Below are 23,655 nucleotides of genomic sequence, written 5' to 3' on the forward strand. Positions count from 1 at the left end.
AACTGACTGATTAGATAACTGCATAAATGTGCAGGTGTACAGGTGTTCCTAATAAAGTGGACTGTGAGTGTATTTGACTGGATTAAAGACAAAATGATAATTCTAAATCTGACACTACTAATGCAAGAGATTTTTTTTTTATCAAGTCTTTTAGTTTAAAATCTTTGGAAAGCATAGTCATTCCTCCTTCATATGCCAGATCTATTGAGGCAGCCATTTAGTCATGTGGTATGTCAAGCATTTAGCACTCTCTCTCTCTCTCTCTGTCTCTCTCTCTCTCTCTCTCTGTCTCTCTCTCTCTCTCTCTCTCTCTACTCAGCACTGAAACATTTGACAGTGCTGAGTAGATGGCACAAAAATGTGCAGTTGCTGATCTCACAGCTCTCTGATAAGATGTGTATACCCTTCACCTTTGCTGAACAGTGTTATGCTGGATTATTTACGTAAAAAAGACCACCTGATACTCCGAAAGTTTTAAATCCATGCAATAAACTTTTCTATCATTATTATTCATAATGGTTAAAACAAAAGAAAAATGCTTTTGAAAAATTATTATATAATGCCTTTAATAAGTAAAGAATAAAACACAACAGGTCATGTTATAGGAAAATAATCAACGATGAGTTGGTGTGATAATTGCCTCAGTTGTGATGTGTGAGCCTTTCCACCTCATGGTTCGAAGTTTTACGATTTTTCAGATGATTTTCTGCTCACCGCGGATGTAAAGAGTGGTTATTTGAGTTACTGTACACTTCCTGCCAGCTTGAACCAATCTGGCCATTTTCCTCTGACCTTTCTCATCAACAATGTGTTTCCAAATTTGTAACTTGTGTGTAGTCTTCAGTTTACTGGTTTTATAATTTGCGATCATTTGCAAACAGAAAACTGAAAATTCTCAAAATTTGATTCTCACCTGTCTTATCAGTGAGGAGATACGAGATTCGTCCAAGCTGCTCTGGGATGGTGCTGGCTCGAACCACAGTTCCAGGGATTTTCGAATCTTTCTTGATCATCCAGCTGAACACCATCTTGCCCATGTCCAGGTTCACACGCAAACTGAAAACCAGAAGCCATGGAATATTTTACACGGAGAATGCTACTGTCGGAAATTGCTAAACAATGGCAAAGTCACTACTAAGTATATACAAGGACATTATCATAAATGATGCAAAATGAATGCGCTTTTATGCTTTGGCCTAATGTTTAATTTATGCTATACTCTGAAAAAAAGTTATTTTCTTTGCAATTTACAAGAACCTGGAAACTGTACAAATTCATGGCATGTTACCAGTACAACAATAGTGTTAATGGGCTAACTACTTCACATCTCCTTCATGGTATTCTGTCATATTAGTGTACACACTACATTGTGTAAAGTATGGCAGTTATAAAACAAGCCCTCACCTGATGGGCACTATGTTGGAAAAGAGCAACAGGAAGCGGAAGATCTGAAGGTACCAGCGACCAGCGAAGTGTTGCAGAGCCACCATGACCAGAGACACCACCACCAGGGCTCCGAACAGAATCTTGGTCAAGCAGTTTACTTCCAAGTCAAAAAGGCCAATCTACAGCGCCAAATGGGGATAAAATTCACAAGTGTTTAATTAATGTAAATAACTTTACATTACGTTTAATGTAAATAACTTTACATTACAACATTACAACATCACAACATACAACACTGTTCGGTATGATGGTGCAGTAGTTTAATTTTCAAGTTAATAAGACGAAGTTTAATTTCTCAAGTTAATAAAACAAACAAAAAAAAAACCCTCAGCTTGTCATGTTACAGAGAGACTGTAAGACTTTCCTGGCTTTCATACATGTTTCTTTGTTAAATAACTACACATTTGTATTTGTTTATTAGTAGCCTGAAGCCAGTCTTTCAGAATTACTACTTGGCACACTGTATGAGTTGATCTCAATAAAATCTTGGCTGAATACTATAACAGATGTCTGATAACATGTTCTCCATGTCAGATTATATGATGAAGATCCTTTTACGATGGTCCTCCTAAACGACAATTGTTACATCCTGCTTACGTCATCAATCAGCACCATCCAGGTTTGTACAAGAAAATGGGGTCACATAAAGATAAATGTGGTTCAGTGTGAGCTTCTCTGAGATTTTCCATCGCCACTACAGTAGCTGTGAGTAGCTGTGAGTTTTGCATAATCCTATGTCATCCTCCTACTGGTGGCATTTAGATGAGCTTAACAGCAGCTGTCACACTGTCCAAATTCTTTTAAAACGTACAATTTTTGTCTTCAAAATTGGGCCAAAAATCGTACAGGGTAAACCCGGCTCTATATTATGTGGAGCATCTGCCTTACAAGCCTGTGTGAGTGAGCTCTTACTATATAAGCACATTAATATAAACGTGATTTGAACAACTTCTGACCAATCAGATTTGAGAATTCAATAGCAATGTTGTATACATTATTATTATTATTAGTAGTATTATTATTATTATAAAATTATCACAAAATTGTACATTTTAACTCATTGTAAACTGTACCTTATTTCTTGGATTGGATGTGTTCATAACACTGCGAAGTTCTTTGCCGGTATAAATCACAACCCCTATCACTGTACCTGTAGTTGCAGATACAGAGACAGTGGAAATGAGCACAAAATAAGATCCGTGAAGGATAAGAACCCACATGAATGCACTGATATGGTGTAACAACTTTGTTTACCTGAAGCAACCACAGTGCTAGCCCACAGCGTATTCTCAATACTCAGGCTCTCGTTGACTGGAGGGTCTCCGTCCTCCTAAAAGCAGCAATTGCAACAGCTTTCTGGTGAGTTCATGGGATTTCATTTAACATTTAGAATGCGTTGCCTCATATGAGCACATCTGTACTCACCCTGGTAAAGGTACCGATGAAGTTATGGATATCGATATTAGGTTCCTCGGCGTACACAAAAGACCTGATCTGTAGAAGATCCTAGAAGCAAGCAGATGCCATCTATTTAATGCTGCTTGGAATATTCAGTCTCTAAACACTATGACTTTAGTGAATGACTTACTGCTGCAGTGGGGAGTCTTTGCGTGCAGGCCACAGGGAGGCGCAGTTTCCAGTCTGTTTCTCCATCCAGCTGGTCAGTCCTCAGGAAGCACGAGCCTTGAGAAGGACAGACGGATTTAAAACAGACTTACGGCAGTAACGAGCGCATCATTCATTCAGTAGGCACTACAGTTTCTCTGGGCTTCCATTAAGCATTTCGATCTAACCGTTAAAGCACATTGTTAGCCTCTAGAGGGCACTGTGGAGCATAATTCCTTTGTGCTTCCAGAGCAGTCTTGCCATTGATATGTACATTTTCAAGTATTTTACAGGAGATTTTATGCAGTAAGTATAAAATTCCTATAACACAGTCATCATCATGCAGCTTTACCTATCTGTATCAGGTAAAATTTCTCTAAATGTTATTAAACACTATTAAGGGGGGGAAAAAAACACAGATCCATCTGAAACTAGAGTTTGGTTTATATGCAAGATTTTCACATCCCTGCCCCCATTTTAAAGATGTGTCATCCTGCTGGGGCTGTGGAACCCTAGGCTCTTTATAATTGACCTAATGGTCTACATCTGCAGGGCAGATAACAATGCACCCCTTCCCGTAAAACCAACACATCAAGCAGGCACGTTTCAACCCCCATCTTTAAAGCTTTAAAACTTCAGATTTTAGTCAGGACTCTCAACAATACTACTTAGGTTTGTGTTTGTAGTTTGATGAGCACTGAACGTGTGGCCTTCAAGACTAGTTATATTTGAAAGATAAAAAAAACTATGATATTACTCTTCAGACATTTTAATAATTTTTATCTAAAGTCGACTTCTTTTCTATTTCAGACTGTTTTACCAGATGACCTTGCAGTTGAACTTTTTAGAAATAACAACACTCTGCCTAGCACGCAACAAATTTCAATCTCTTGGTCATTTGTTTATTCAGATGATAGTCTGTCCTTCTGCCCTTTGCATTTGTTTGTTTTGTGTATTCTTTCGATTTTCTGCGTTGCTTTGCATGTCTTGATTTTCCTCGCCAACTGCCTTTGCCATTTGAAAGACAAAAAGAAATCTCAGTCAAGATGAGATTTGATTATTCTATGCCATAACAAGCTGAGCAGGCAAAAGCTTTTTTAGACCAAGATTCAAAAACCATAGCATGACCCGGCACACCATCTCTGCACACAGAGAGAGGTTTTGGATATAAAATGGCTGCCTGTCCATATTTTAAACTAAACCCTTGACCTAATTTGCAGTTATATTTTCAACCCAACTTGGTTCTTGACCTTTGTTTTGGTAGGGAAGACTGGGATGAAGTGACAGATGTTTACCGTTTCTTTCAGAGGTCCGTAGGAAGATCATGTCCGCAGGAACACGTTGATTCTAGAGTGGAGTGTGAAAGAATGGGGGAGAGATGGTTACAAAAAGAAACATGACAACCTACTAGGTAGAGTAACTCAATCCTATTTCATTTTGATTACATCCACTACTTGCCCTGTTTATTGAGTGATTCCTACAGGAAATCGTTCGCTGCCTTGAGTCTATCAAAGCTGCACAAGTTCCAAAACATTGCACATGACTTTTACAAATCATAAATTTATTACCTAGCTCCACTCTGTTGCCCAGTCCCTTTTTGTCGGTTGTCTGGAAACTATCTAGGCTAAAAAATGGTCAAATGTAATACCATAATGTATGGAAAGCTAGTGTGTTAGTTAAGTACTATAATAGAGTTTATATTGTATGCATAACCATACACAGTACAACTCACAGTGAAATGCTTTATACAACTGTTCCGACATAAAATAATATAGAAAAATATTAATATAAAGAAAAAAAAAAAAAAAGACGTTTTGCTCGGTTTCATCAATGTTTCCTCATACCTGCTTGCTCCTGATTTTGAAAAGATCTATCATTTGTGCATGTGAATTAATCCACTTGGTAAAAACCATTCTACTGACAGCCACATCGCACCTCTGGCCCATGCCTGGTGGGATTCGTAAGCATGTGGCACCACCATTAACCCTGTTAAGTTTAAACATATCAGATGAAAACATTGTCCCCTCCCCAAAGTCAATAAGCAGTAGGCTTTTCTTCTAGTTTTCTTCTTCTGTTTTTTTTTTTACTTTGTCCACCAGGAAACTGTGAATAAATAACTGATAACTCGGACATGCAATCTGCTTGTCCCAGGTGCCCGCTCTACTAACTTGTCTGCCCCCTGATGAATCAAACACAGTAAATATCTGTTGTCAAATAAGTTATAGTTTGAATTTGAATTAAGACACTAAATATTTATCAAAGACAATGGCTTTACAGTCATGTTAGGGATTCAGGTTAAATTCAGAGCAATGTGTGAAATCTTTCATATAAAACTGTGTTAATTGAGCAAGAATATCTTCACAGTGCCAGACGGAAACCTAGCCTGATTATTCACGTCTTCAGAGTTTACATGTCCGACAACCACATCTTCTTACAACAAGCTGCAGACTGCACGGGAAAAAAGGCAACTGCTTAACAAAAGACAACACAAAATACCAGAGAGGAGTTACACAGGATTACTAATAAAGTAACCACTGGCCTTAGGCTACATGATTTAGTCTCTCAGTAGTTTGCACTCATTAAGTTTTTTAAGATAACATTTATGATAATAGCAACATAAAAATTGTATTTTCTTACCTGAATATTGACCCGAGGATGTTTAAAGATACTAAAAATGACTTTGGAACTTTTTTTTTTTTCATTTTACAAATAAATAAACAAATAAATGTTTCAGCATAATGTTTGGTTTAAGAGTCAAGTTACAAATCTCTAAAGGAGGGAAAACAGCTCAAGCATTCATTAGGATAAGATGCCATTAGTCACAAGATCTCAAACCTCTACAAAGACAGAGCTGATTAACACACCAACCTTTTCAACAATGATAAGATCTCCGACTTGGATGCCACTACTTTTCACCTTCATGGTTCCTGAGAGAAGACAAGAAAGGGGATTAGCAAAGCCAACAAACTCCTTAATTCTCTGTGCATGCAGATAATTGATGATATACTATATGTTATAAAATGCCTTAATATAGTATTCTTAATATAGTAATTCAGAATAGAAATAAAAAGTGAACAAAACAATAGTCATACATATTCCCACAGATGTTTCTTACTAATGTTTCTGGCATTTATTTGATGGTATTTCAGTGACAAAAGCATGAATCATGGATTACACATACGGATATTCATGGGTACATATTCAATTTCACTTGAAGAGTTTCTGTTGAGATTTCCCAGACCTCAAGGTTTCCATTTACTTCTCAACAATACCCTCCTATGAGTCTTTACAAGAGTTCTGGAAGTGGGCAGAACGCTCTCTCATTCCACTCCAAATTAATGACTAAAATTGTTTGGAAAAGGTCAGCGACCTATAACCTGTGTAGGGCCCTCATACGAAGCATATGCAAAACATTAGCATGTACACAAATACAGGTATGTGCACTTAGGATATCAAAAAGGTCATTGTACTCTGCTATGATACTGAAAATCAGAGTGAAGTTAGAAAATGTAATGTGGGAATTTAATAGTAATATGAAAAAAAAGTTAAGCTCTGTTAAAACATCTACCAGGAAAAAAATAATAAAGAAACTGAATGCCAGAGCTCAGAGCTTAGGTTTAAATAAAAAAAGGAACATGGGGCACTTTAAATTTTATATTTTTCCATTCTTACTGCCCTAGTGAGTGAGGCAGCTTAGTGAGAACAGCCCTACAGCAGCACAATGCACTGTTTAAATGAAATGAAAATGTCAGATCAAGGAACAATGTGACAGAAACCACTATTCCAGCTTACAGGATGCACTTCTACAGCTTCAAACTGAACAAGATACATCATTCATTTTTAAGTCGGACATGAGCATTTTGTGTGGAGCCTTTATATAAATAAAACTATTCTGCAGGTGAATCCAAAAGACAATTTGTAGTAATGAAACACAACAGGGTTTACTGGTATAGGAAAATAAACAATAACAGTGATGTGTGATGCAGCCTGATGCAACACAATGTTGATAATTTTCCAATAACTGTCTACTAAAAAAACCTAAGTGTTTTCTTCCTCTTATACCACAGCAATTTGCCAATGATTACAATTTTTAAAATAATTAGAGTACTACACACTGTACTTTTTTCAGTTATATGTGAAACAAGTTAGTTCCTGATATCAGTTGCTATAGTAGCTATAAACATTCATCCCTTTTCTTTCTCCCTTTTAAAGTTAATAAACAGCTTGTCATGCGTAAACTCCTCTGTCCTGAAGACTTCCCTGCATTGGAAAGTGTAAAGTTACAGCTTTTTCGATCAAACATCTCCTCACAGAAAACTTCACCATATCAGCAATTATGCTAAAATGAATGAACACTTCTGACTAATCAGAATCAAGCATTCGACAGTGCTGTGGTATAATGCTGAGCATCTTGAACAAACACTTCTGCACTATATTAACCATGATTCCTGCGTTTCTGGTTCATTCACTACAGTCATGATTGCAGTGTTTTACAGTCAAAGTCTGCAAGAGCTCCCAAAGAGGAATGTCAGTGACATTCAATCGGATAAGTAAGAACACTTGCTCCTTCAAGCAAGCTGGAGAAAGGCTTTAAACTGAGTCGGTTTAACTAGCTGTTCTGGTGTGAAATGCCTCCTACAGACCTTAGTACGAGTGGAAATGGTGAAATGGACGCAACGTAGGTTTGCTAACCATCATCTCCTGAAATCACTCTGAGCTGGGAAGTAGTGCTGGGTGATTTTCACAGTTAATTTGGTTAATTCGAATGAATGTTTTAATGCAATTTTCAAAATGTTCTAATCGAGATTGTAAATGTTTATATATGCATATTTAAATTTTTAATTAAAACATCCATAAATGCTATTTCAAAGTTTAAACCAATACAAAGGACAAACACGACCTTTTTAACCTGATAAACACCTACTACACACCGCATGCTTAGATTAAAAAAAAAAAAAAAAAAAAAAAAAAAGCCAAGATAAACAGGCAGGACTTCGCCGAGGACTGAGCTGCAAAGAAAGATCCAAATATCACTTCAGAGATAAGGAACTGGTACAAGTTTGAAAAGTCAGATGAACAAGTTTATGTGAAATATAATGCTGCATTACATCCTAAGCTGTAATTCGAGTCGTAATTTTCGACCTCGGCACGTTTGACAGTTGACACCCCAATGTTTGTATTTTATTAGCAACACGTTAGGCAGCTGACTCGGATGAGTGACGTATATTTTCTTTCTCAAACAGTGAACTGTATAGTCAGTGTTTTAGATTTAACAAATAAATATGTCTGTGTTGATTAATCTAAAGCTAATACTTGTATATACGGTATAACTTATTTAAAGGTTGGTTCCCATTTACTCCGTTGAGAAAGGAGGGTTCACTAAGTTGTGCAAAAATAGTAACAGTGCCATCTATAGCAAATAGTGCAAACAATTGCTCTTATTTAAAGAAATTATATTTAAAAAAAAAAACATTGTTTGCACTATTTGCTATAGATGATTTGCACATCTACATTTTCCAAAGTTCATCCTAATAAATAAAAAAAACTTAAAAAATTAAGCAATTTATTTATAACTGCATTATGTAGGAGCAAATAAGTATTTAAATCATAATCGAGAATCGGTCATAAAGTTGAAAATCAAGATTTTTTTTTTTTGTTGCTATATCGCCCAGCCCTACTGGGAAGCTGTGGAAGCTTAAAGGCGGTAAATCTCGAAGACGCTGTGCAGACAGCGGTAAACGGCGCTAACAGAAACTCGAGAACCGCACAATTTCAAAACGGAAATGTGTCACAGGCCTGAGTGCAAGTAGTTCATTGTTCTTGAAACTCTTACTTGTTTATAACACCGATATCATAGCTCTAAGCTGATACGTGATACTGATCTGATACTAACATCCAGAAACAACTCAGCAACCTTCTGCTGTTATACAAACATCACAGAAATGATGGCAGCACACATGATTTTTACAGCATGTTGATTTTTGCTGATTTTTGCTGATCATGCTGATTTTTACAGCATGTAAAAAACAGTGGGAAAATCTGTCAAATCAAATGAAGCCAAAGCTGGTCCGATAGTAATATTCAGTAACATCTGTCCAAATCCTGACAATAGCATAAGTACATTCACAACAACTAATCTATTCTCTGAGACAAACACTGTTAGCCCTCGTCCAGCTGCATGGCATTCCAGTGAAAACAACAGCTCACCTCTTGTACAGAGCTTGCTATAAATCTGTGAATTGACCTCTTTGTCCCGCAGAAAACATCGGATTTCTTCGACTGCTTCCCTCACTATGGTGATGATCAATACAAAGCCCTGTACCAAACGAAAAAATGCATATAGACATTAGGGGGTTGCAAATATTTCACTGGGGGAAAAAAAAGGGCACCACAGGCAGAAAAGGCTTCGACTCACCAGTGGAACCCAGTACGTGTACAGAGCCCCAAGTCTGAGTTCATTCACAAACTGTGAGCAGGCCAGCAGCAGAAAGTACAGATTGAAGAAGTACTTGAACTGGTTAAACAGCACCTGCAAACATAACGGGTCATATTTTCATAACAAAAATTTGGGATGATGTTTAATGGTTATGGTTGCATGTAGACAGTCTTATAATGACAATGTGACCAAATGCCATTATTTGGAAAGCTATTCATTCTACAGCAAATAAGTGAAATACGTCAGCCTCCTTCCTTGAAGAAAAACACTCAAAACAACAAGTAAACCTTATGCAAATATGCAGGGAGGTGAGCAAGTGAAATGAAAATACTGAGGTGATTGAAAGGATTCACAAAAAAATAAAGCGTAACTCAACATTTTACTTAATGTACACTATGGAGCATTTCTGAGGATATGTAAGCAATGTGTCTATAATAATAGAAAAAAAAAAACTTATGACAACAGTATAATTATGTTAATGATTTGAGGTGCTGATATAACTCACCAGCCACTTTAATTGGAACGCCTGTGAACCTGCTCATTAGTGGAAATGTCTAATCAGCCAATCATGTTGCAGCAGCGCAGTGCATACAATCATGTAGATACAGGTAACGAGCTTCAGTTAACATTCACATCAAACATCAGAATGGGGGAAAATGTGATCTGTCACTTTGACCATGTTGTGGTTTTTGGTGCCAGATGGGATTTTCACACACAACAGTTTCTAGGGATTACACAGAATGCATTGGTACAAGCGGTGCAAGGAAGGCTACGGTAACTCATATAACCACTCTTTACTGCCATGGTGAGCAGAAAAGCATCTCAGAATGCACAGTATCGTTCAGTGAGACTGCACAAATGAGCAAGTGTACAAGTGCTCCTAATAAAGTGGCCAGTGAGTCAGCACTAATTACATTATTAACAAAAAGTTATAGTTTGATCATTTAGCAAAGCACAAAGCACTGCATCAAACATGACATATTCTATTGTTTATTTCTTTTCTTATTTCTATTTAATGACAGACAAAAGAGTTAGCTAAAGCTTTTTTTCAGGAGATTTCAACTGACATACCTGTGACTTATCACCTGTCGCTGTCAAATTACACAATCTCATAAATTATATAATCTTTTAATGAGATTTCAATGGTTGTTGTGCCTCAATATTCACCATCACAGCGACAGATATATTCTTACATACAGAAGCACGATACGAAATCTAAGGTTATTTGCCATGCAAAATTTTTTTAAACAAAAATCTGGTAAATGATGTTTTTCAGGAGGGGCCTGTGTAAGAAAATCACTGAAGATTAGCTAGCTTTAGGAAAATATGGAAAACATATCAAGTGTCCTAAGCGAATCGCCTGTAGTAGTGTGTTGCAAAAGACAAAGAACAAACACTGTACTCTTGGGTGAACATTTATTGTGTCTTACCCCAGGCAGAAAGGTGAAGAAATTATATTTTTGGTTATTGATGACGTTCTTTGGGTACCGCTGTTCCCTCTTCTCAGGGTGGCCTAGCCATACTGTCCGAGGGCGAAATTCCCCCGATCCACAGCACCTCGACCAGGGGCAGCACCTGCAAAATACATATTATATATCTGTTATCCAAATTGAAGCATATACAGCTGTTAAAGAAACCAATAACAATACATGTGGCACAAGATTACGTTTACAGCAAACGTTTTGCCTTCGTCTGTTCCCCTGTGATGTGCACTGAATTCTTTCAGTTTCTATTGCAAATGCTTTCCCTAGCTCTTCTCCAAATAGAGTGACTACAAAAATGGTCAGGTTTGAATATTCTCTTCCTTGGTTCTTTTACGAAGTGCACGTAGCTGGAAAGGTTTTCAGATAAATTACATCATGTTCTCTAGAAAAATAAGAGCTTTGCTAATAATGAGCTTTGCTAAAGAGTCAACTGAAAGCAACTCTGCTAAATTAAAATATGAATAAAGAGAGAAAAGCATTTCATTTTACAGAGAAATGCTGTAGCCCCAGTGACGACATATTATAGGGGAAGAAGGCCATGACAGGAAAATGACATTATTTTACTTAATGCAATAAAAGTGTTTCCAAGCCTCAACCACAGGCAAAATCTATTCTATGTAAGCAGTAACTTCAATGAAAGTCATTTTGTATTGCTTGTCTAATTCAGTAGGTAAATCACTAACATCAGTGCTCTGGCACTAGGCTACTTCTTTTCCCATATAGATAAACTCTAGAGAGTTCTGCAGCTGTTAGAGGAACCTACAGAGCCACTGAGGTGACGTGGCGGTTATTTGTTTAACAAGGTATGACCACAAATGAATATATTTGAATTAAGTTTGTCATGGCCATGAATTAATATATTAAATCTATGAGTTAAATTACACCTATGTGGCCTCTGAACCTAAGCAGAAAGATGATTTAATAATATGTTTTGGAATGACGCACAGTCATACTGAAGTCACTGGCATTGCGACATGGACCCAGCATTAGCTACCGTCACCTTATGCAAATGATCCCTCCAAATAATTAACTAGAGACTACATATTATGTATGACGTTCCCACCACATATTGACCCATAGGCTCAAGTTACACAATTTGTAGTGACAATTTTTCGGTTACACAATTCACGGTCATCTCTCTTAGTTTGTGGCTTTAAAATATTAACTCATTTCCTCAGAATATTAATGCATGACCATGCCCGATTACAACATAACCACCATGTTACCTTGTTCACACTGTAGGAACCAACACTGATCTCTACAGGACTAACCAAAAACTACTGCAGAATAACTAAAGCAACAACAGAGAGCTACACGTATCTGTGTAGATATATCTCACACATTGAAGAAGTAATATAGTTAACCATATACACCAGCCATGAAAAAAATCACCGAGGCAAAAGAGATTATATCCAGAAAGATCTCCAAAGGGGAAAAAGCTGAGGGTTTTATACTAACAAAATTCATGTCTTTTACTTCAAAAGTGTATATATATATATATATATATATATATATATATAGCCATTTCTTCCATTCTCAACCAGACACTGTGAATTCAACAGTAAGTCCTTCAGCCATGTATAGTGTAACATTTATCTACTAACCACCTCCCTTCTCAAACAAGCTTCATATCTAAGACGATGTTTGGCACAGAGTTCTGTGTCAACTCCTATCTGAATAAAAATGACCTTCCAAATACACAGCATTTTCTTCTTACATGTCAGAATATAATATAGAGCGTAATTGTTAAGTCATTGTTTTGACCACTTATTAAAGTACCTATTCATGGAAATGAAGATATACTGAGTACAGAGGGTGGAGATGTGAACTTGGTTCAAAAAAAAAAATTATAATGTTCTTCCTCTTTGCATTTTGAAGTGCCTTAAATTCTTTCAGATAATTTCCATTGCAAATAGTTTTTAATATTCTCTTCCCTTATGAAGTGCACATAGCTCTAAATTTCTTTAAAAAAAAAGTGTGTAAACTACATAAAAAGACTGAGGTTTGGCACTAGGCTATTTCTAGTCAATGTAAACAGTAACCTGTGTAGTAACCTGTGTAGTAATTTGTGTTGTTTGTAAGATATAATTTATTAGTCTGATTCATTCATTCATTCTTCTTCAGTAAGCTTTTTATGCTGGACAGGGTCATGGTGGATCCGGAGCCTATCCCAGGGACACTAGATGCAAGGTGGGAATACACCTCAGGTGTGATGCCAGTCCAATTCAAGCAAACATGCACACACACACGCATTCGTACAGCAACAAATTAAAATCAGGGTTTGGCACTAGGCTACTTCTGTTTTAAAAGGAGCCCTTGTTTAAAAAAAGAGAGAGTGTACAAGTACTTGAAGGTTATTTGAGTAAATGGAGCCTTGGAAACATTTCTGTAACAGACAGAATCCCAAATCTGACAAAATGACAGGCCTGTGCAAGTCAAGGCCTTTTCATGTCGCTTCAGTGTTAAATGCAAGCATGTAAGCAGCATTTCTTTTCTCATTAGGCATCTACGGTAGTTGTAATTGACACGTATTTGACAACCATGCTAGGCATTGTTAATACTTTTCTCTTTTTACTGATAGATGAAAGCATTAGCCTGCTGATACAACCATGGGACTAACACTTACCTCATTTGGCTGAGGTAAATGATGGTCATGTCACTGTAATAGCAGAATGTGCAGGTGTTTATACAATGGCCCTTATGTAAAAGAAAGGTGAAAATGTATTCTAATTATATTTGTATAGGATGAGATGGTGGCACAGCGGGCAGAGTTGCCATCTCACAGCTCCAGGATCCTGAGCTCGGGTTTACCGTCTGCGTGAGCACACAGGTAAATGATATACTCAGGGTCCCTGGCTCGATCCTGAGCTCAGGTTTACGTGAGCACACAGGGTCCCTGGCTCGATCCTGAGCTCAGGTTTACGTGAGCACACAGGGTCCCTGGCTCGATCCTGAGCTCAGGTTTACGTGAGCACACAGGGTCCCTGGTTCAATCCTGAGCGCAGACTTACCGTCTGTGTTCACACAGGTATCTGATACATACAGGGTCCCTGTTTCAATCCTGAGCTCGGGTTTACCGTCTGCATGAGCACACAGGTCCCTGTTTCAATCCTGAGCTCGGGTTTTCTTTCTGTGTAGCGATTACATTTACATTTACGGCATTTGGCAGACGCCTTTATCCAGAGCGACTTACAAAAGTGCTTTGAAGTCTATCAAAATTACATTCTGATACTGGGATTGCAAGGTCACAAACTACCATCAGTCCAGAAACTCTTTTGGGGAGGTAATAGACAAGCACTCAGACAACACATTTTTTTTCTCTATATGTTCTCCCTGTGTCTGTCTGGGTTTTCACCATGTTTTCTGGTTTCCTCCCACCTTGACTGAATTATTTATGCTGATTTGTGTGCATGATGCCCTGTGATGACCTGGCGTCTCATTCAGGGTGTGTCCCCACTTCTCGAACCCAGTGCTCCCAGTGGACAGGCTTTAACCAATACATCCCTGACCAGCATAAAGCACCTTACTGAAGATGAAGAATGACAGGATGTACTGTATACTTATACACACGCCCATCTTCAGTTACAAGACCATGATAATTAAGATGACATATTTAAGCCGTATAGAGCAGTAATTTCTAATGAAGCTCTTAGCGTCGAAACTGCGACTACTGAAACAAAAGCATGCATTATGAAGCTGACTCGAATACTGATTATTATTGTTATTATTATGAGCCATTCACAGCTATAGCTTCATACACAGCCTGGCCCACTTAGTTTACCGACATGCAGCGTTGATTAGATTTACTAAGCTTGCTTTACAAATGAAAACCTGCCATGTTTCTCACATTTATTTTTTTTTTTTGTCTTGAAAAACAACAACATGCACCTGCACGGACCCATAAGACCCGGAACAAGGATGTAGGCTAAACTGCATTCGTTAAATGTTCTAGCTAAAATGAGTCTTAGCTGACACAATGAAAGGAAACAAGCGTCTCATTTCGCGAATTAAAAATAAATAAATTTTAAAAATAATAATAAATAAACAGGCAAATAACCAGACGCTTTTTTTCGCTCTGTAGACGGTAGCTACCAAGCTAGCAAGCTAACCCAACAACATAACAATAACAGACAAAATTCCTTTTCTTTTTTTTTATAAGCCGCCATTGAACGCTGCTCTTACCCGACTTTATGTTTGTTGTCGTGGCGCTTTTTGTGCCGCACCGGCTGCAGAGGGATATTGTCCGTCATTCCGGCCATTACGGGCTGAGAGCGGTTATGAGAGCGGTTGTGAGCGGCCCAGGCGTGTCTCCCAGCAGGGCGGAAGCTAACCGCAGCTCGAGCTGTCAGAGCTTTTTCGTCGGCTATTCAATAAAGCTCTGCCACATGATTACTGAGCGTGAACGGGATGAGATTATCGAGTACAATGACTCATTCCCTTTCCTCACATTCATATGATAGTTGCAGAGGAGTAAATTAAACTACTGCATGCTTCCGATCATTGGTAAGTTCAGAGATCAGTGTGCTTCTTTGTCTCGCCTAAGGAATACATCACCTGGTCTCTCATGTTCACCCACTCCCAGCTTCACATCTTCCTCGAATCAGCATTTTTCACTCAGAAAATGCACTTTTCACACATAACAGAGGCTTGGTTTCAAAGATCCTGGTTTTTATTTTTCAAAATATATCAAGAGGATGGAGAAAGATTGGGAGGAAAAAAAAGGAAACATTTACAAAAAAAAAAAAAAAAAAAAAAAAAAAAAAAAGGGGGGGGGGGGGGGGGGGGGGGCTACACTGTAAACAAACCTAAAACAGACTCAGCATTTGAAGACTGCAAGACCCCTCTGACCAAGATCCGACAAAATCTTTTTCCTTTTCAATCACAAAAAGGCACAACTTGGCAATGCATACAAAAGAAAATGTACAGGAGTCTTTTCTGAGGGCACCTTGTTCTATTCTGAGCAAGAGTTGTGCAAAGTGTCCAGTGATACATTCATTACTAGGGAGAAAAGGAAGAGGGGAGAGGAAAAACAAAAAAGAAAGAAAAATCAGCAGGTTCTGGAAAGACTGTAACCATTAACATCACCTACTCAGAGCACTACTCAGAGACAGGGGAAAAAAATATATACACACAGCTGTTCAAGTCAGTAGAGCGAGAGTAAGAAAGGCATCTAATTGAGGTAGATGTTTGACCCAAGTTGATGTTTCCGATCCACATGATAGCGTACAAACCGTTCTGGGAAAAGGGGGTGGGGGTCTCAAAGCAAAAGCAGATATTAAGTTGTTTGCTGGTTCCCTTTGATACACCACAAAAGTAGCACATTTTGACCAGACATCTACAACAATGCAGCTTACATGGATAAAATTAAGATAACAGGAAAACACTGTGCAGAAAAAAAAAAATTACACAATAAGACAAACTAAAAAGTAACAGCAAAAAAACAGCTCCCTGGTCAACAGATGTTCCAGTTAAAATCTACTAAATCTTGGCCGCATGTAGAGAAATAAAGTGCAGGGATTTCAGCGTTGTACTGGCCCTTACAAAGGAAAACCTTAAAGTTTTCAAATAAAGGATGTTCAATCCCACTGATGGGAATAAAGGCCCAAATGCCACATTAAATGCTTATTGTGGATTTCTCAAACAATACTCTAAAGCTACATGTAAAAATATAGTACACTTTGGTCATAAACAAAAGATCTTCAAAGAACCTTCATTATAATCTTGTGGTGCTTTTTTAAAACATGCACCACATAGAGGCACTTAAATTACATTTTTGGTAGAGCAGATAGAAGCTACACTGCAATTTAATAGAATAAGTTAATATGAAATCTAGTTTCCAGTCACTTCAACAGGCAAGTCTGAAACTACCAGGAACTTCAGCAAACTGTTATACAACTATTCTACACTGCCCAAGATTAGCTGTGAAATAAATGCGCCCTAGACGTTTCATCACTGAGCACAACTTCACCACAACAGGAACATGGGACTATAAGAATGTGACTTAAAAATAATGGCAAGATTGTAGCCTACACCAATTTACTGTGAGATCTGGTAAAACTGTAGTTTACATAAATTCTCACTAGTAGGACAGTTCTGGAAGAAAGATACTTTCAAGTAAAACTTACATTCAACTTCTAGAAACATTACTGACAAATACCCGCATATATTAGAGAAAAAGAAACAGTAATAACTACAGTAGTTACATCAATTTTAAAGTTTCAGATGAAGTCCACAAATCAAAGTGTTGCTCATATTAGGACATTTTATACAACTTTGCAAAAGCAAAAAAAAAAAAAAAATTAATAATAATAAAAGCAACGCAAAAGAACCGGATTTGATTGTGCCTACTGAAATGTTGGTAGAGGAGCAAAGTCATTCAAATCACTGAGGTATACTCAGTGCGGTTTTAATTCACTTTGCCCTCCTCCATAAAATGTGGAAACTGTGATTTTACTACGCTCTCCGAGCCATTCTTTTCCATTTCAGCAACTGTACCCGGAATGCCTGAATGGGAGTCCATCTTCATCAAGCCTCCTGTGGAGCCAACCAAAGGGCCTCCAGCAAGGCTTCCAGGGAGTGGGATTCCTCCATTTTGGATGACTGAAATTTCATTGGCTTTCATGGCCAGCCCATTCGAGAAAGCAGCAGCATACTGATTCCATACCGATGGGTCAAAGTTCATCGGTGTGGAGATCAAATCTTTTGGGGGCTGCAACATGTCTGGGATCATCTTGGACTCTGCACCCATGGCCATCAATGCCATAGGGTTATCCAAAGACAAACGCTGACCACGCCTTGTTGAATTATTCCACATGTGTGTTCCAACGTGGACCTGCAATAAATGAGTTAAAAAGGTGTCAGCAAAACAATCCACTAGCAAGATGCTTACGGGTTCATAATCACCAAATTTAACATGTATGCCCATAAATAAGCATATGAACTAATGCAATTACATGTTACCTTGAGGTTTCCTTTTGTTGTAAAAGCTCTACCACAGATGGTACAAGCAAAGGGTTTCTCTCCAGTGTGTGTACGTTCATGGATCTGCAATGCACTGGCCGAAGAGAAGTTCTTGCCACATACATTACACAGATGTTGCTTGGCAGAGCGGCGAGGGGCACTTGAGCTGGGCGGCGGAGTGCCTGTCGCCTGGGATGGCTGTGAACCGTGCTGATTACTGGCACCAACTGGATTCTCAGAAGGAATCGGCATTTCCAACTTAACCAGGCTTGGAGGCACCCTCATGAATGGCATATGACCAGAAGCTGTAAAGCATAAGGACTTATTTACCAAACTGTTTCGATATAGTTATTGCAGGTTAATAGAATTTGAAAAGTAACTGAACACCAACTTACAATATTCTCCATTGGAAAATGGCAGACCAGGCTCTTCTTTGATGGCCTTTGTACTGAAACTGGAAGTCAAATCCAGGGCTCCATTCATTTCACTGAAATCTTGAGTTCCATCAGACTCCACTCTGGCAGTTCCTCCGGCCGAATCATCTGGGTTTACAGATTCTGGGGATTTTGCCTGTCCGTTCTCCAATTGTCCATCTACTGGAGATGAAGAGTGAAATGAAGCAGAATCTGATACAACTGGACTGCGTCCATTCTTGTACTCCAGGTCTCCAGCTGTGGACGGTGACTCTTTGGGCCCACCATCACTCTCAGATGCAGTGCTGCTCTGTCGCTGCAAGTTCAGAGCTGATGTGAGGCTTTTCATGTGGTTTTCTAGGGCAGTAATGCCAGTGAACATGGCAGGTGAGCCACTGAACGGCTGATCCTCTTTGGCAGCATGCGTAGGAGTAGGCTCAGAGCTGTTTGGATTCTCTTGATTGTCGAAATCCACATCTTGTTCCTCCATGCTCTCCTCAAGCCCACTTGCATCAATGTTCTTCTCTGTCAAACTGGAATCCATCGTTTCAGGGCCCTCATATTGGTTGTCAGGCAATGGAGTGTTGGGAATTTGGCCACCCATATGCATTCGAATATGCTGCTGTAGCACGACAGCATTGGTAAACTTCTTTTGGCAAATTGGGCAGGAGTGTTGCATTTTAAGGGGAGTGTTTGCCCTGTGGACACCGTAGTGGGCCTTAAGGTTGCCCTTAGTAGAAAAGGCCCTGCCACATATCTTACACTTGTAGGGTCGCTCACCTGTGTGGGTACGGTAATGCATCTTAAGGGAACTTTGACAGCTCAGGACTCTGTGGCAGATCAGGCATTCATTGGGGTCATTGGTTCTCTTCTCAAGGCCATCCACCATTTGCTGAAGCTTGGCTGTGCCTGACCCATTCTCACCTAGGACACCATTACCATTCATTTGATGCAGGCTACCTAGTCCATCTGAGGCTTCTTTGCTCTGGTCCAGTCCTACCTCGTTATTGAATATGCCTGATGAAATAGATGCACCATCACTGCCAGATGAGGAGGGTCTTTGCGTGTAGAGGTCCCCAGTCACTGGAACATCAAAAGAAGGCTTGAATCCCTGGAGCACTGATGAGTGGATACCTGTGGATGGGAGCCCAAGCACTGGTTTGCTGTCTACAATATTGGATTCCTCAATGGGCACAGACATGCCATAGGGAATACCATTGTTTGTGGGAATGTTGTCTAGGTGCTCTGGTACAGGATGTGGATTCATTTTAATGTGTGGGTACTTGTCTTTGTGCCTCTGGAAATGCACTTTAAGGTTTCCTTTAGTTGTGAAACGGTTTCCACAAATGTTACATTTAAATGGTCTTTCACCAGTGTGTGAGCGTAAATGAATCTGCAAGGCACTGTCATTCCCAAAGGTCTTTCCACAGAACTTGCATTTATGCTTGTACATCTGCTCCCCACCTCCATTCTTCAAGTCTGCCATGCCATGCATCTTGTTTTTGCCTTTTTTGGAGGGATCTAGGTTTGCTGCAAGGTTAGTAAATGGGCTCTGGAATGCCATAACTGCGGGCGATTGCGGAAGTAAAGCTGGAAGTCTGTTTGCTAGATCCGGAAGCCCTTTGATTGTATCGGTCTTCAAGGGTATGGAGCCAACACTTCCAGCAATGTGGGATGTGGGAATGCTACTGGACTGGGGTAATTTGCCTTGTTTGAGAGCTTCCAAAGACAAACTCTGTGTGCCTGTGCGTTTTCCGATTAGAGCAGCAGCGGCTGAAAGTTGCTGGGAAAGATGTGCACCAAGTGCCTTCAGCGGGTCCACTGTGGCTCCCATTGCAGACTGGAGGCTCTGGGGTGTCATCATGGCCACTTGGATCCGAATCTGTTCAGTCAGTTGGATCTGCTGCAGCTGCTGCTGCTGAAGACTAACCAGCTGCTCAAGGATCATGGGTATTGCATGGAGGGCATCTTGAGATGTTGGTGAGGGAGATTTCTGCGTAGATGAACTAGATGAATGTTGTGTTACAGCTACTCTGGTGGCAGGCATGGCTTCAAGAGTAACATTAGAGTCTTGTAATTTGGAAGCTGCTATGTAGCTAATGTCAAGGCTGTTGGACATATCCTCCTGGGATTGTTTTGAGTCCCCGTCTCCATTTAAATTTAAAGCATCCTCAGTAGTGTCAGTGGACTCAATGCTGTGCTTCGACTGAGAATTACTGCTAGACCGCCCATCGCTGTGATCACTTTGGAAATCAGGAGATCGTTGTGAGAACTCGAGCGGTAGTTCGCCCCCCTCCCCATCCTTCATAATGACAACCTGTTGACTCTTAGTGCAGTTTCTCTCATGTTCAAGAAACTCCATTTCATCAAAGAACTCGGCACAGCATTTTTCACAGACTCTTGTTTCCTCCATGCGACACCTCTTGATTTCATTCCCATCCTCTGTATGGACATCTTGTAGAACCCCTGCAGCAATAAACAAACACCGTCCAAAGAGAGAGAGAGAGAGAGAGAGAGAGAGAGAGAGATGACACGGGTGAGAAATGTGCCTGTACCACAAAGAGATCAAGATGCATGTACATACATTTAATAATAATAAATTATCATTATCATTATTATTATTATTTTGGGTAGTCAGCTTTCTGACCAACGGGACATTGTTTACCAGACACTTTAAATGATATTTTGATCATATTGAAAGGTTCAGCAGATAACTTTATTTTGACTGTATACCAATATCTTAATTAATGCTGATCATAGCATTAATTAAGATATTGGTATACAGTCAAAATAAAGTTATTAAAGTAAATAATTAAGTAAAATTTAAGTAAAATAAAGTAATAAATGTCATTAAAGTAAGATTAATCAGTGTATAAAGTATCACCATATTTTGAGCAGGCCCAATACCAAACTTTTTTTCCCCCTTTTCTTCATTTATTTAACAAGGCCCAAACAGAGGTCGTTTGATTTTAAAATTTGGTTCACTGATTTTACTCTTTGAGCCAACTTTCTGTAATCAAACAAAGTTTGTCAGATTAGCCATTTAGCCTTTGCGTTCTTAGCCAGCTTATTTTCCAAATGTTGTCGTTTTGCATGGGAAAAGAAAAAAAAAAAGAAAAAAACGGAGGCCATTAACATTCCAACAACGAAACTGAGAAAGGCTCATTAATTGCTCACAAGGCCTCCTGTTTTTTTTTTTTTTTTTATTGTTCATAAAACACAGATACCACACAAGTTGCAGTTCGTGTTACAGGGGAGTCGGAAATAAGACGGTGATACACACAGCCATGTTTTATCTCAACAAACTTAGTAACTTGTTAGGGGGGAAAGACTAGATATGCTAATTGAACAGGTTTGGACCATTTTAGGAGCTGTATTCAAAATAAGATAATGGTATGCAAAAATGAGTGTGTTAGGATTCAACTTGGTCGTTCATATCGAAATATTCAGTCAAAAAAATTAAAATGAAACGAAAGCAATTAACGCTTAAGTTGAATGGTTAAATCATTTAGCAGGTAAAGATAAAGCAGATAAGAACCAAGTCACCACAAGGGGGCGCGTTGACCAAAAAAGGCAATATGAAGAGCATAACAACGTGAGGTCATATTTACTCAAATGACATAATAATCCCAGTCTCACAAAGCTTTTTGTGGTAGTTAAAAATGAACGAGTTAAATACAAGTTAACAGTTTAAATTCAGGATGTTTTGTTGTCGTTGTAGTTCTTAAGAGCCGGTCAAAAGAGTATGTAAAAGAGGTCAACCTGGCCAGAGATCATGCAGTGGTTCTACAGTTTACATATGTGCACAGCCATTGACCCCCCACCTCCACAAATACTCTTCCCCCATCCCCCCAAGCTCCATATGAAGCTTAAAGAAACTCATGCATTTTAACTGAGGTGGGGGGTTTATTGCTTTTGTGGCCAGTTTGGTCCCCGAATCAAGTTTCATGCAGAAACCTGTTGATCCCCTTTGTTTTGATCATCGCCTGTGTATCTATAAATGTACCATCTAAAAACAACTGGAGCTACTATTAACCCCAGGAGAGTTTAGTAGGCTGTAACTTTCTCTCAGTCTGACCGCATGAGCATCAGTGCACAGCTTTAAAAGTTAGGACAGAACCTGGGAATGGGTTCATTCAGAAGTACGGATGAAAAAAAAAAAAAAAAAAAACACTACTGGAGATGAACGCTTAAAATCACTATAATGCTATAATGGATGTAAATAAATGTACTGTATACAAACTGTGTAACAAATATATTACTAATAACAATATTAGACTAATAAGGAGTGAAAATAACTCTAAAATAGCTATAAATATTTAGAGTACCAACATTGAACACAACATAGTAACATTAAGTATGAACACTGTCATGCAACAATATGAGTGCTTTTTTATTTAAAAAAATTAAGCCGCCATTTTAGAATCAAACACTTGAACTGGAATTAATTCTAAATCATTACCAGTAACTTAGCATCACTAGCACACAAAAAAAAAAAGCTTTAAAACTTGATAGCGGTCAAGGAGAAAGACTGAACAGGTTACAAGTTCGGGTTAAATTATTATTAATAATAATAATAATAATATATATTTTTTAAAGTTTCATAAACTAATATCTCGTAAATTTTTCTTACCATTTTCTGTTGAATTGGGTTCTTCCGAGTTGATGTGCTGCGGTTTGGACTGCTTGCGTCGCGACATGGCAGGCTGCTGCTACACCACCACCACCATCCGGGGCAAATAGTAACACGCTTTACTCCTTCTCCTTAGTAAATTCTCCAGGTCGGCTGAAATTAGCCCTTCAAGTAGAAATGCGCATGTCAAAGTAATTATTATTATCAATAATGCATTGCGATTTATCATGGTGCCCTGACAGCTGATTGGCTCCAGTCCAAGTGCTTGCACATTATTCAAATAGGCTTCATTGATGAGGAAAGCAGAGCGCGATAAGGAGGCGGGAGTAGAACGTGGGAAGAGCCAATCAGAGGGCGGGGGCGTGTTCAGAGGGCGGGGACGGAGCGCGGTGCAGGCGTGGATCAGAAATCACAGAGATCAGTGTGTTACTTTAGAATGATCAAGCAATGTTGCATAGAAACTGATCCAGCACACTGAACATGAAACATGAAAGAAAGTAAATAAAAATATACTGAATTAATATAACAATAAAGGAACAATGATATATAATACTTACACCACCTACAGCTTAATATATAAAGTTTATTTTTCCAATTTTGTGGAAGATTAAAAATTTGTGACCATACTGAAATTTGTAATTTATAATGCATACACCCTTCTCTAATCTGTCTCTCTGT

At 38.8% G+C, this 23,655-nt stretch overlaps 2 protein-coding genes across 2 annotated transcripts in view; both read right to left on the reverse strand.

The window, feature by feature from the left end:
* LOC113530442 (probable phospholipid-transporting ATPase IIA) overlaps window positions 1-15,605 on the reverse strand; it is a 46,889-nt gene extending 31,284 nt beyond the window's left edge. The window contains exons 1-12 of the mRNA XM_026920428.3: window positions 15,154-15,605; window positions 10,918-11,062; window positions 9,467-9,580; window positions 9,259-9,367; window positions 5,920-5,978; window positions 4,347-4,398; window positions 3,035-3,129; window positions 2,872-2,952; window positions 2,701-2,776; window positions 2,520-2,596; window positions 1,405-1,565; window positions 914-1,056 (exon numbers count right to left, since the gene is read on the reverse strand). Of these exons, the coding sequence (XP_026776229.1) occupies window positions 914-1,056; window positions 1,405-1,565; window positions 2,520-2,596; window positions 2,701-2,776; window positions 2,872-2,952; window positions 3,035-3,129; window positions 4,347-4,398; window positions 5,920-5,978; window positions 9,259-9,367; window positions 9,467-9,580; window positions 10,918-11,062; window positions 15,154-15,230 (1,189 nt within the window). The 5' untranslated portion in view covers window positions 15,231-15,605. The remainder of the gene's footprint in view (window positions 1-913; window positions 1,057-1,404; window positions 1,566-2,519; window positions 2,597-2,700; window positions 2,777-2,871; window positions 2,953-3,034; window positions 3,130-4,346; window positions 4,399-5,919; window positions 5,979-9,258; window positions 9,368-9,466; window positions 9,581-10,917; window positions 11,063-15,153) is intronic.
* A 147-nt stretch (window positions 15,606-15,752) lies between these two features.
* sall4 (spalt-like transcription factor 4) lies at window positions 15,753-23,249 on the reverse strand. The gene is made up of 4 exons (XM_026920167.3): window positions 22,978-23,249; window positions 18,327-20,810; window positions 17,932-18,236; window positions 15,753-17,803 (listed from the first exon to the last, which is right to left on the reverse strand). Exons 1-4 carry the CDS (start codon window positions 23,042-23,044, stop codon window positions 17,378-17,380), a joined length of 3,282 nt encoding a protein of 1,093 aa, XP_026775968.2. The 5' UTR covers window positions 23,045-23,249; the 3' UTR covers window positions 15,753-17,377.
* Window positions 23,250-23,655: the final 406 nt, after the last annotated feature.

Source organism: Pangasianodon hypophthalmus, chromosome 16 (assembly GCF_027358585.1).
Source record: "Pangasianodon hypophthalmus isolate fPanHyp1 chromosome 16, fPanHyp1.pri, whole genome shotgun sequence".
NCBI lineage: Eukaryota > Metazoa > Chordata > Actinopteri > Siluriformes > Pangasiidae > Pangasianodon > Pangasianodon hypophthalmus.